Below are 12,798 nucleotides of genomic sequence, written 5' to 3'. Positions count from 1 at the left end.
ATATAATTTGTTTCCTCAATAATGCAAATTTAGGCTGCCTCAATATGTATTGACAATCTGTTATTGACTTCATAAAGTGTTTTGGAATTTGATAGGGACCTAAAACACAACTCTTCAATAAAATTGCAGAATACATAAACCTTAAACATGGATAATTACTTCCACAAAAAAGTCATTACCAATTATGTGTTCATACAAACTTGCGCTTACAATAGCTAAACACCAAACCCAAAACCTTAAACTTGGTCATAACACAATTTCAATCACTACATCTCAAAAAACAAAACAACAACATATTACATGATCTACTTAATTGCAAATGCAACTATGACAACACACAACAAACCCCAAAAGAAGACCACAATGTTCCTTAGGACCTTCCCCCTTTTTCTCGGAATGCTTGTCTTCATATATTGCTTTGCTATTTTTTTCTGTAGCTCTTCAACTCCAATGGCATATCCTCGACAATGAGCCTCTTTTTTTGCAAGCATCTTCTTCAATTCCTGTATTTGTTCATCATACACACAAATTCTATCCTCAGGAGATGCAAGTTTCTCTTCAGCTGCTATAAGCTTCTGCTTCAACTCTTCCACTTGTGATAGATAAGGATTAACCTCCAAAGAACTTGTACAACCTTGATTTAACTGTTTTGCCAAATCATCATCACAGACCAAAATTTACACCTCCTATCTTCCTGCACATTATACAACAGATACAAAACAAAAATGACGAAGAACAAGCTGAAATACACACCAGAAAGCAACATAAATAAACCACAAAAACACAACGCAAACAAAAACAAACCAGAAACCAAATATGTCAAAAGTAAAAAAAAAATTACATTATACTCATCACATCGCCAAAATATCTTATTAGGATGCTTTTTGGTTTGAGATGCTAGTTGAATCTTGTTGCACCAACAACGAACAAAACGAACCCAAATGACGAACAAGAAGCTTCCATGGATGTCATTCTCTTCTCTGGTCCGTGTGAAACCCTCAACGGAACAACCAAAAACTATACGGAGGTGTACTAGTGTGAATCTTAGACCGTCAAACTCATCTTCTCTATCGCAATCAAAATCCGGTACGAGAAGAAGAGACAATAGACACAACCTGAGACAAATCTTTTTAAATACTAGGAATTCAATTCGAAAGAAAAATTTATTAAGGACCAAATGCAAAAAATAAATATATATCAGAGATTAAAAACATATTTAAGCCTAAAATTAATATTCGTATGAGAAAAAAAAACTAAGCTAGTTATTTAAAAGAAAAGTATTCCGCTAATGAATACTATTTACAATGTAATTGCATTGGATGATCAATATGCTGAAGTTAGGTTCAAAATAATCATAAAGATCGATTAGGGTGCTCCCGTAGTCCCGTTGAACAACAATTCTGAGGGTAAGCAATTTGAGATTTAGAAACTCAAATTCTTTCAATTTTGCTCTATTGAGAAATAACATTCGAACATTTTTCTCGATGACTTTACCAACCAATAGTTTTAGAGTAATATATATAATATTTTGACAAATATTAATTATTGGTCTTTATTAATAGATGTTGTGTACCACGCCGACGCATATTTGATTATAGATCATCAAACAGATAGACAGAAAGAGGCGTGCCACAAGATTTACAACTACAAGTTTTAGCATATCATTGCTTTACAAAATTTATTGCAAAATTTAATAGCATATCTTATTGTTTAGCGGTAAGTGGGGACTGCTCTGCTACCTAATTCCTGTGCCAGCGTTGGTGGCATTTATACCACATATTTGACTTATTATTCAGGTTTTCCATGTTGCTATCATAGCAAAACATATTATATTCCCTGGCTGTCGAAAATTGACCCTATGAATAATTTTAGTTTGATCACATATATATCCATGATGAGGCTGGTTCAACGTATTTAAAGGCTAAAATGAATTTTAAAATAAGATTTTTTTAGTTTAATAATTTTGTTAACAAAAAGTAATATTTTATTAAATATTTATATTTTAATTGAAAATTTATTTTATGAGCTTTTAAGGATACAAAGTTATTTATTAACTTATTATAGTCGATTTCTTTTAACATTTTTTTTCAATTGATATTAAAGTTAATTCATTCAATCTTTCTTGATATATTGTTGATCTTAAATAACATTTAATTAATTTTAGTTTAAAATTTTTCTTTTCGCCAAAGCAATACTTACCAAACTTGTTAACATTATTTTATAATCAATAAAAATATTCGGAAAAGAATCAATTCTTTTTATATAATTAAGTATGTCAATCAGGGTATCACTTTCTATTTGCATAATTTCTCTTACAATTTGTAGTTCTGTAAACACATCTAATTCATCAATATCTAAGTGATTATTATGTTTTAATGAACGTTCAAAGTTAAGACAATGTTCGAGTTGACATTTTGAAATAAAGTAACTAATGTATAAAAAATAAATAAAAATTACAAATCAAGATTATGAAAAAAAAAATGTTAGCACAATAAAACTTTATTACAAACTTGCAAATGGATTGTTTTATATACTTCTTTGAGTTGAGATACTTCACCGCAATGCTCTCTGAACTTCGAAACTAATAAATGTAAAACAAATATTTTAGAATTTCAAGAAATTATACAAAAATAATACAATAACTAAATTATAAAAAATTACAATCGTATTTCAAAAAGCGAAAAAGAACATAAAGGATTCAAATGATTTAGCCAAATGCATAGAAGAATTATTAAAATAACATGTGTAATATCTTACATGTGAATCGGAACCGGAGTAGCAAAGTTAAGTCACAAATCGCTAACCTACATTGTTCTTTAAATGTTGAACCAACATGCCAAACGTGGACATGTTGGTGTCACTACTACAAAAACACTACTCAACGTCGGTTAAAATGCACTTTTTATGATGATTGTTAACCGTCGTTATAACCAATGTCATAAAAAGTCTACGATGATTATAAAAAAACCGTCTTAGAAAATCTATTTTCTAAGATGGATTTTCACAGAACCGTCTTAGAATGCAATGTTTTTTTTTTTAAAAAAAAATCAAATATATTTGAGGATTCTAAAACGGTTTTTCATTGAACCGTCTTAGAATGTGTTTTTTTTTATTAAAAAAATTCATATACATTTCTATTTTTAGTACTCTGAAACTGAAGCTCCCCACCAGCGTGAGCTCCTTTGTAAATCTTACCAAATCCTCCCCTTCAAGAATGTTCTTATTGCCGAAAGTATCTGTTGCAACTTGCAGTTCTCATAATGAAAACCTCTTAAGCTGCCCAAGGTGTACTTCAGGATCCTCTTCCGCTGCAATTAGATGTAAGTTAAGTCAAATTTCATCCAATTAATTTATTCAACCAATACAGTATTCAATTGAATTGGATGGGATAGCTCATCGGGCACATCAAAGAAAAACTCCTGTGGTTTCCTTTGACGCCACCAAGCAAACACAATTGCAGGAGCAACAAATAACAAAGCAACACCTACAACTACTCCAGCAATTGCACCAGTGGCACTATTTCCTTCTACAATCAAACAGAGGAAAGTTGAAACAATAGTGCTTCTTTTATCTTGAGGTTTCCAAGAACATATAAAATAATTGTAAAGTTGTTGTAGCAAAAACAAAGATTGGACCTATTAAAATGCATATCTGACCAATAAGTTTTTTGGCCTAATGGGACCATGAATGCCTCCAGCAAAGAATGCCAAAATTGAACGTTGAAAAGATAGTATAAAGTATTGTATAAACACTGTTTTAATTACAGTAATTTTGCCATTTTTTTAAATATAATCAAGCATAAGCTATGAAGCATGGACACCCCAGTCTCTTGCCGTGTCCAGTGTCCGACACGACACCGACACCGACACCGACACGACACCGAGGCCCGTGTCCGGGTTGAATTTGATGTATTTGACAGGTGGTCACGTGTCCATGTCCGTGTCGTGTCCGGTGTCTGTGTCAGTGTCGGTGCTTCATAGAGCATAAGTACATAAACATTCCAATGAACACATAATCATCTTTCCCCCTTCAAACAAGAAAAGGTGTGATGACAGTATAAAGTATGGCCTGCAAATAACATTAAAATAACTCAAGTGTAAAATTGTTGATAAAGAGAAGAAAAAGAGGCTTACTTTAGTTTTGGGATACCACAAGTAGACAAAGAGCACCAGCTTCATCAATCCATACATTGGCGGCCTTCATAAAATTTCAGAGTAAATTTATAAGCTAAATCAAGAGGCAACATAGAGAAAATGGTTAAAACGTGGACACTTACCATCCAATAAATATATCTGTAAACTTTTCCAGTACAGTGAATTGTGCCATAATGATCCTGGAAATAAATCATTTATAAAAACGTGATTCATGGATTAAAACGAAACTTAAGTTTGTGTTTGGATCAATCTTCTTATAATTTTGGCCCAATATATATATACTTTTGGGCTAAGAACCCCAAAGCAGGCGGTAATAAATAGTCTATATAAGCTTTTTGTTCTTTAAATGCGTAAATAAACTTGGGTTCAATTGCCCAATAGAAGTTCTGGCCCAATAGAAGATAAACCAATTCAAAGCTAGATATCACGGACATGAACAAAAGCAAAAGACAATTTCTATGTACGCTCAGCTTATTTCAATAAATAATTTTTTTTATTGAATATTAAATTAGAATTAGAGATCATGGAAGAATTTATTTTGATATAAATCATAGATATCCTTCAGACAATTTTGTTGAAGCTAAATAGGACTACTAAAGACAGCAAACCTCTTTCCAAATGTTTAACACAACACCACTCAAATTCAAAACCTCTATAACACTTGATAATAAAAAAAAAAATCCTTAATTTGACAGCATTTAGCATTCTCCAAAACCTTTTAAATCTAATATTATAATCTCATACTTTCAATACTCAAGTCGTGCCCACGTGGATCACTAGTCCTTTGACTAGTCCCAAGCATCAATAACAAATATAAATAAAAATAAAAAAGAAGCAAAGCCCGCAAGCACTAAGAGTGGAACCATGAACAAGAAGAGCCTCATTTTTTGTGGTTAAATCATTTAAATTTATTTTGAAATGTCAAGTAACATAATTTTAAGGAAATATACAATATGAAAGAATTTAGTTTTGGAGTAAAATTGATTGAGTTGAAATTAATGTTTCGAGACGCTTTTAAGTTAAATAAAAAATGTAGTGAACTTTATAATTAAATTATTTTTAGGATAAAATAAATATATTTAAATATAAACCATCATTTTACTTCAAAATTAATTTAATTTAAAATCAATTTTATTAATGCTTACCCTAAAATGTTTATGTTTTAATTTGACGTGACTTTTCTACGAGAATTGAGATAGTTTATTATGTTAAATTTTTTATATATCATAATAATTAATTGGATCATAGTTGAATGAATTATAAGAATAATTAAGACAAGAAAATAATAACTAAAGTTAGTCACTAATATTTTACATATTTAAATTTTAGTATTGAGAAAGTTTACAATAATAATTTATACACACTAGCATTGAGAAAGTTGACTTAATTTAGTCTTAAAAAATTAACAATACAATAAACAGTAATGATGGATAATGAACAAGTCTACGTAAATTGATATAGCAAACTCACTGGCATGAGACAGTAAGAGTCTAAACACATTTAATTAAAAAAAGAAAAATAAAAAACACCGTATTAAGACCTATAATTATATTTCAATCAATAAAAAGTACAAAAATAAGTATGATGGAATATGGCCCAGGTTACCTGGAGTTGAGATTGGGGATGGTGGGACAAAAGGGGGAGGAGGAGAAAATGGAGGAGACCCAGGACAAGGATGCCCGATGACTGGGCCACATAGGTCCAAGTTGTTGTTAAAACTGCAAGGGAATTGCTAGGGGCACCCAGCAACATTGCTGGTGCACCCAGTAATTTTTGAAAAACCCAAAAATGCCCCTTTACTTTTTCCTTATATAAAAACTATTTTTTTTTTCATTCTTCCTTTTTGCTTTCTCTCTCCTGCGTTTCCTCCACTCCGGTGCGCGTTTTCTCCATTCTGGTGCGTTTTCTCCGTTCTGGTGCTTGTGCTGTGCGATTTTTGTCGATGCTGGTTGTGCTTGTGCTCTTCTTTGGTGTGATATTTGTCAAGTAAGGTACGTAGCTGGTTTGTGTGGTTGATTGTTTATTTTTGGTAGTAGAATGGTGTAAGTTTGGACGCAAAAAATTTTCTTCCGGGGAAGACGTTACAACTGCAGAAGAAAAAAACTTGTTCCGAGGAGTCTCGCGGAAGACGTCTTCCGTGAGATTCCACGGAATAAGCAGTCTTCCGCAGTTGTAATATCAACTGTGGAAGACTGCTTCTTCCGTGGAGTAATTTGTTTTATTTTATGATTTTTTTGTTTTAAGATTATTTTGAATGTTATTTTGGTTAATTCTATTTGTAATTTATGTGAAACATAAAAATATATTTGTTGGTTGAATTGTTGATTTTTTTTGCCTAGGTTGAGGTATTTTTTGGTTAAATGAGCTTTGTAGGTTATAATTTTGGAATTATGTAATTAAAAGTTGAATTTGGTTATGTATATGTAGATTAAATATTTGTGTGAGGTTGTCAAATGTTGAATTAGTTTGATATTGATAGTTTGTAAATTTTTTTGGGTTGTTGTATTGTTCAAATTATTTAGTTGAATGTTGAATCAGGTGATAGTTATACTTTGAATTAAGATGGACGAAGATCAATGGACATATTACAGTGCGATGTCCGAAGAAGTTGATATGGATTTTCAAAATGAAGAAGAAGATTGTGGTGTGAATGAAGCACACGTTGATTGTTCAGATGCTTTTAATACTTCTCAGGTAATCATGTCGATCAGTTTTAATTGTTTGGTCTAATGTATGATTTGTGTAAAAATTAATATGTCGTGGTTGTGTCCTAGGTCTTTGAAACCCGAGAAGATGTTTTGAAGTGGGCTCGAACGGTTGCCCATGAAAATGGTTTTGTTGCAGTAATTATGAGATCTGATACATATACTGGCAGTAGAGGAAGAACTTCATTTGTCTTAATTGGGTGTGAAAGGAGCGGTAAGTACAAGGGTAGGAAGAAAGAATTTGTTAGAAAAGACACAGGTACTAGAAAATGTGGTTGTCCATTTAAGATTCGTGGAAAACCAGTGCATGGAGGTGAAGGTTGGACGGTGAAGCTGATATGTGGGATTCACAACCATGAATTGGCGAAGACCTTAGTTGGACATCCATATGCTGGGAGATTGACAGATGATGAGAAGAATATCATTGCTGATATGATGAAGTCGAATGTGAAACCAAGAAACATCCTGCTGACATTGAAGGAGCATAACAGCAGCAATTGCACCACAATCAAACAATCTACAATGCAAGAAGTGCATACCGTTCTTCAATAAGAAGAGATGACAGTGAAATGCAACACCTAATGAGGCTCCTTGAACGTGACCAATACATTCATTGGCATACATTGAAGGATGAAGATGTGGTGTGTGATTTGTTTTGGTGTCACCCAGATGCAATTAAGTTATGTAACGCATGTCATCTTGTTTTTTTGATAGACAGTACCTACAAAACAAATAGGTACAGGCTCCCATTGCTTGACATTGTGGGGGTAACACCAACCGAGATGACTTTCTCTGCTGGGTTTGCATATCTGGAGGGTGAGCGCGTGAACAATCTTGTATGGGCATTGGAACGGTTTCGAGGCCTTTTTTTAAGAAATGATCGCCTTCCTATTGTTATTGTCACAGATAGAGACCTAGCCCTGATGAATGCTGTGAAAGTTGTGTTTCTGGAGCGTAAGAATTTGTTGTGCAGGTTTCACATAGACAAGAATGTGAAGGCAAAGTGTAAATCGCTTGTTGGTCAGAAGAATGCTTGGGACTACGTAATGGATAGCTGGGGTAACCTGGTAGATTGTCCTTCGGAATAGGAGTTCCCTGAGCACCTTCAAAGGTTTCAAGTAGTGTGTTCCCCGTGGCCAATGTTCATTGACTACGTATGTGAGACATGGATTGTCTCACATAAGGAGAAATTTATCTTGGCCTGGACGAATAAGGTGATGCACCTAGGCAACACAACAACAAATAGGTATTTAAATGTTTTATTATATTAGTCAAGTTTCTTTTAATGATTGTTTGGAACATTATTGTTATTAATTTGTCTTCTCTGTTGTGTGTTTTAAATGTAGGGTTGAATCTGCTCATTGGTCTTTGAAGATGATATTACAGAATAGCGTTGGAGACCTCTATAGTGTTTGGGATGCAATGAACAACATGATGACGCTGCAGCACACTGAAATTAGAGCATCATTCGAAACAAGTACACATGTTGTTGGTCATGTTTTTAAGAAAACCTTATACAAGAGGCTTCTGGGAATGGTGTCAAGGTACGCTTTAAATGAAATTTCGGTTGAGTTTGAGCGCGTACGTCATTTGAAAGACAATGTGTCTTCTTGTGGGTGTGTCTTGAGAACCACGCTAGGTCTTCCTTGTGCATGCGAGCTACAAAGGTATGAGGGTGGCAGCATCCCACTGGATGCAGTCCATATGTACTGGAGGAGACTTAATTTTTCAAACCAGGGGCTATGTGAGGCCGAAGTGAGCATCAAAGAAGAGATGGATAGAATATATAAAAGATTTGATGAACTTGATGTTTGTGGGAAAGTTACTTTCAAGAGTAAACTCTGAGAATTCACGTTTCCCGATGAGACCTCTATGTGTCCTCCTCCAACATAGGTTAAGACGAAAGGTGTCCCGAAAAAGGTAATGAAAAGAAGCGAAAGATCGACAAAGCGTGATCCATCTTATTGGGAGTATGTTGATGCTTATCATTCGGTTCAAAACAGCAACACCTCAGTCAGACCCAGTGCATCATCTTTTGCACCACCGAAGCCAGCAAGGATGATCCCCATGTTGGATCAATTTCCGCCATTTATGCATGGTTTCATTGAGGATGTTGTTGATGTGAAAGCGGATGGTAATTGTGGATATCAGTCAGTTTCCGCTTTGTTAGGTATGAGAGAAGAGTGTTGGGCCATGATGTGTAATGAATTGATTAAAGAACTTGGCAAATGGTCGCAAGACTACATAAAGATCTTTGGTGGCACGGAGAGATATGAACAACTGAGGTTATCCCTACACGTGGATGGGTTATCCAAGGTATGTGTTTTATGCTTTTTAAAAATATAAGTAATGTTTACATGACTGACACATGTATTTGTTATTTGATTTAGGTTAGTATGGACAAATGGATGGATATAACGGATATGAGATATGTAATTGCGTCAAGATATAATGTAATCCTTGTATCATTGTCATGACAACATAGCTTCACAGTTTTTCCTCTCAGAAGTCGACCACCAGCCAATTCTGCTATGCACCGCATAATATGCGTCGGCCATGTGTATGGCAGTCATTTTGTTCAGGTCCATTGAAAATTTGTTTACTCAAATAATTTCAATTATTGAATGTGTTGGTTTGTTTGTTTAACTTATTATTGTAATTTCACTTACAACAGGTTTTTCTGAAAGATCGTTGTCCCTTACCGCCTATGGCATTGTTGTGGTCAAGCAATGCGTATCTGGATGCAAAACAATGGCCAACTGCATATGTAGGTAGAATGCAGCAATACTTAAGCCTAATGACAATTAATACAACGCATGTAGACCTAAGCGGGCACTGAACTTGTAATATTTATGTATGTATATGTACATTGGATTTATGTTCATGTAATTAATCAATTGTTCCGTGAACAAGTGTTACTATGTCAAATTGTTATATTTGTGTTGAACTGAATGGTAGTTATATGTTTCTAATAAGCCAAAAACCAACTTTTTTGATTTTTGGTGCCTTCGTTTGAGGTGCGATTCGATAGAACGGGGCGCTGCTTTTATTTTTTTTGGGTTCCTTGACATGCAAACATGCCAAATAGAGGCCCTGGACAGTTTCAAGCGGCTCCCACATAATTTTAAAAAAAGCCCGAATAGGAGTACTTAGGCATGTTTCTAAAAGGCACAAAACCAATTTTTTTTATTCTTTAGTGTACGTTATATATGGTTAAAATATATAATTTCAGAATAGTTATAAATGTTAACATTTAAATTACAAATTATTTTATCTTCTTTATTTTATATATTCAAATGCCATTATAAATGTGACTCATGTGTGTGGTTTTATATTTAAATTTCAAACCATATATTTATAGAGAGACAAACAAAAATCATAAATGATGTAAGTAAATGTGTTTTATGACATACATAAACAAATACAAAAATTAATAATTTAAGTACAATAAAAATACAAATCCTAATCTATGCGGCGTCTCTAGCGCGGCCTAAGACTTCCATCTGCGGTGTCACCTCTAACTCTCCTCAGACTACGAGTCATGATGTCATGTAAGTCAGTGCCCTCAATGACCATCCTGAGGTTGATGACCCGCTCCAAATCCTCAACAATCGCTCCTAAATCCTGAGCCATCCCCTGACATCCTTCGCAGTGAACCTGTCACAGTCAAAATAACAAAGTCAGTATCACATTTTAAAAAAATTTAAATTATGAAAAACTGCAGAAGTTATGCTTACCACTGAATGCGTAGGGAGATCGGTCGTGACTAAAACCTCGGGGATGGGTGGCTCGATGAACTCCTCATGATGAGGGGGAGGCGGATGTCTCGGCGCAGCAGTCTCCTCGGTCCGCATGACGAATGGGTGCGATATCCGAAAAAACCACTCCATGTAGTCTGCCACCACCTGTCCAGGAACTACACAGAGCTCCCCTGAAGGCACCAAATGGTCTGGAAAATTCAGCCACCGGTCATCTATATCATCACCCGTCAAAGAATCACAAACCGGTGGAAGAGGGACCGTCTGAAGGTAGCCAAACTGTCGAAGAACCCGCTCAGGTCGAACGTACACCACAATCTGACCCCATCTGAGCTGGCCGGTGTACGACGATATCAAGTCAAAGGCCCTGACTCGCCGGTGCTCACCATAGGGCATCCAGCACACGTCAGTCACACTCAGGGCATCTAAACGTCTCCGATACGGGGCTCCCTTGATCCCCGTAATATAAGCCTTACCCGTAAGCCACCTGCAGGCCCGTGGGCTTCCCTCATCATAAGCATCATGAACGACGGATGTATGCGCTGTAGGAAAGTGCTCGTATACAAAAAAAGAGATTCAATGCTACTTCATATTAAATTATCAGTGATAATACGTACCTGGAGAAGTGTAATATAACCGCCCAGCTGCCGTGTAGAGGCCTGCGACACGTCATTCAGATGGTCGTACATGTGGACTAATGCAGCCGCCCCCTAGGCGAATCCCCTTGCCTGGGCCAGGTCCCTGAAAGCCTCCAGGTGCATGACATGTACATGGGTTGAACTCTTATTGGCGAAAAGAGTACAACCCACCAAGTGGAGCAGATACGTACGGGCTGCTACAACCCATCGTCTAGTCCTGCACGGGCTCTGATACAAGTCTCGAAGCCACCCCAACCGGACATGAGGCCTACCAGCCTGTCGGGTCTCAAATGTAGCCTCCTCATGACTGACCTCAAGAAGCTCCATCAGTAGACAAATGGCGTCTGAAGTAACAAGCGGCTCAAACGTATGCAGCGCGCCAGTGATGGGAAGGTGTAGGAGTGACGCCACGTCATCCAACGTGATCGTCAACTCGCCTACTGGCAGGTGGAACGTGCTAGTCTCGCGATGCCACCTCTCGACGAAGGCGAATATCAGTCCAGGATCAGTGGTGATAACAGAACACCTGATCAGTGCACTCAATCCGGTGCCAACAATCAACCCTTCGATCTCAGGCGCTGGTCTCCCAATTTTATCTACTTTTCTACCGTGGGAGACCAACTTCAGATCGGGTCGTTCCTAAATTGAATAACAATTTACAATAACGTGTATATAAAAAACAATCCAATTACAAATAATTTTTATGTAATTAGTCAACATTAAAATCTACGTACCCGTCCACTCTAGATGCTGTGTGCGACATGCTCAGCAAAATCAGTCAAAATCGATGGGTCGCGTGGTCCACCGGGGAAACCCTCATCTGCAGCAGGTGACCCCAAGCTCCCATCAGTAGCCACTCCCTCTGTTTGAACAGCATCGGCGGCGCCTGTCATCTCTAGGGTGGCATCAGACACATGAGGAACATCCTCATGCAACTGAGGCACATCCTCAGGTCTCTCTGTCACGTCCTCACGCAGATGAACCTGTTGCCTACGTGCTGAAGCAGTAGGTCTGCGACGCAGAGGAACATCAGCCTCATGCGTATCCTCACTAATGCCTCTACCTCTACCAGCTCCTAACGCACAACCTAAACCTCGTGTTCTAACCATGATCTGAAATCATGAAGAACATTTATTTTTTCCGGTCAAATTAAATATTCAAATAATTGGTAACAAAGCTTTGTCATTACAAATTTGTTCAAACACATGTTTTGTATGTTTCTTACTAATTTGGTCAAATTAAGTTTTCAATGTTTCTTGACAGGTTGCAGGCTATTAGATTAGATTACACAAATTTCTTTTCAATATCAAAATAAATTTAGAAAAATAAACTTTGTTTTCTTGTCTCATATTTTTCTTAATTACAAGTGTAATAGTAGTCTAATAGTTGCATATTAGTATCCTAACCTTTTTTTTTCTTAACCCTCTCATTCATCAGGGAAAAAGAATTTTAACTAATCCACATAATTTATGCAGTGTATACAGTCATTTATGCATCCTAACCAAATGATAGCAAATAACAATTCAATTTAGACATCCTAACC

General features: G+C 36.1%; 4 protein-coding genes across 4 annotated transcripts; 2 read left to right on the top strand and 2 right to left on the bottom strand.

Moving 5' to 3' along the window:
• Nucleotides 1-305: 305 nt before the first annotated feature.
• Nucleotides 306-4,326, bottom strand: LOC114368324 (putative HVA22-like protein g). The gene is made up of 3 exons (XM_028325634.1): nt 4,277-4,326; nt 4,134-4,197; nt 306-644 (listed from the first exon to the last, which is right to left on the bottom strand). The coding sequence occupies exons 1-3, from the start codon at nt 4,324-4,326 to the stop codon at nt 306-308; spliced, it is 453 nt and encodes a 150-aa protein (XP_028181435.1).
• Nucleotides 4,327-6,716: 2,390 nt separating this feature from the next.
• On the top strand, nt 6,717-7,411 carry LOC114368323. Its single transcript, XM_028325633.1, has 2 exons — nt 6,717-6,848; nt 6,929-7,411. The coding sequence occupies exons 1-2, from the start codon at nt 6,717-6,719 to the stop codon at nt 7,409-7,411; spliced, it is 615 nt and encodes a 204-aa protein (XP_028181434.1).
• Nucleotides 7,412-8,782: 1,371 nt separating this feature from the next.
• LOC114368322 lies at nt 8,783-9,336 on the top strand. Its single transcript, XM_028325632.1, has 2 exons — nt 8,783-9,175; nt 9,250-9,336. The coding sequence occupies exons 1-2, from the start codon at nt 8,783-8,785 to the stop codon at nt 9,334-9,336; spliced, it is 480 nt and encodes a 159-aa protein (XP_028181433.1).
• A 1,003-nt stretch (nt 9,337-10,339) lies between these two features.
• Nucleotides 10,340-12,364, bottom strand: LOC114368321. Its single transcript, XM_028325631.1, has 5 exons — nt 12,017-12,364; nt 11,447-11,894; nt 11,235-11,276; nt 10,597-11,159; nt 10,340-10,516 (listed from the first exon to the last, which is right to left on the bottom strand). Exons 1-5 carry the CDS (start codon nt 12,362-12,364, stop codon nt 10,340-10,342), a joined length of 1,578 nt encoding a protein of 525 aa, XP_028181432.1.
• Between the last annotated feature and the right edge of the window lie 434 nt (nt 12,365-12,798).

This window comes from Glycine soja, chromosome 9 (genome assembly GCF_004193775.1).
Source record: "Glycine soja cultivar W05 chromosome 9, ASM419377v2, whole genome shotgun sequence".
Taxonomy (NCBI): domain Eukaryota; kingdom Viridiplantae; phylum Streptophyta; class Magnoliopsida; order Fabales; family Fabaceae; genus Glycine; species Glycine soja.
This window is presented reverse-complemented; position numbering and strand designations above follow the sequence as displayed.

Coding starts and splice junctions, on each gene's coding strand:
- LOC114368324 (XM_028325634.1), bottom strand. CDS start 4,326: ATGGCACAATTCACTGTACTGGAAAAGTTTACAGATATATTTATTGGA. Junction 4,198..4,276: donor ACAGATATATTTATTGGATG/GTAAGTGTCCAC, acceptor AATTTTATGAAG/GCCGCCAATGTATGGATTGA. Junction 645..4,133: donor TGTGGTATCCCAAAACTAAA/GTAAGCCTCTTT, acceptor TTGGCAAAACAG/TTAAATCAAGGTTGTACAAG.
- LOC114368323 (XM_028325633.1), top strand. CDS start 6,717: ATGGACGAAGATCAATGGACATATTACAGTGCGATGTCCGAAGAAGTT. Junction 6,849..6,928: donor ATGCTTTTAATACTTCTCAG/GTAATCATGTCG, acceptor GTTGTGTCCTAG/GTCTTTGAAACCCGAGAAGA.
- LOC114368322 (XM_028325632.1), top strand. CDS start 8,783: ATGAAAAGAAGCGAAAGATCGACAAAGCGTGATCCATCTTATTGGGAG. Junction 9,176..9,249: donor ACGTGGATGGGTTATCCAAG/GTATGTGTTTTA, acceptor TATTTGATTTAG/GTTAGTATGGACAAATGGAT.
- LOC114368321 (XM_028325631.1), bottom strand. CDS start 12,364: ATGGTTAGAACACGAGGTTTAGGTTGTGCGTTAGGAGCTGGTAGAGGT. Junction 11,895..12,016: donor TGACTGATTTTGCTGAGCAT/GTCGCACACAGC, acceptor TATTCAATTTAG/GAACGACCCGATCTGAAGTT. Junction 11,277..11,446: donor ACGATGGGTTGTAGCAGCCC/GTACGTATCTGC, acceptor GACGTGTCGCAG/GCCTCTACACGGCAGCTGGG.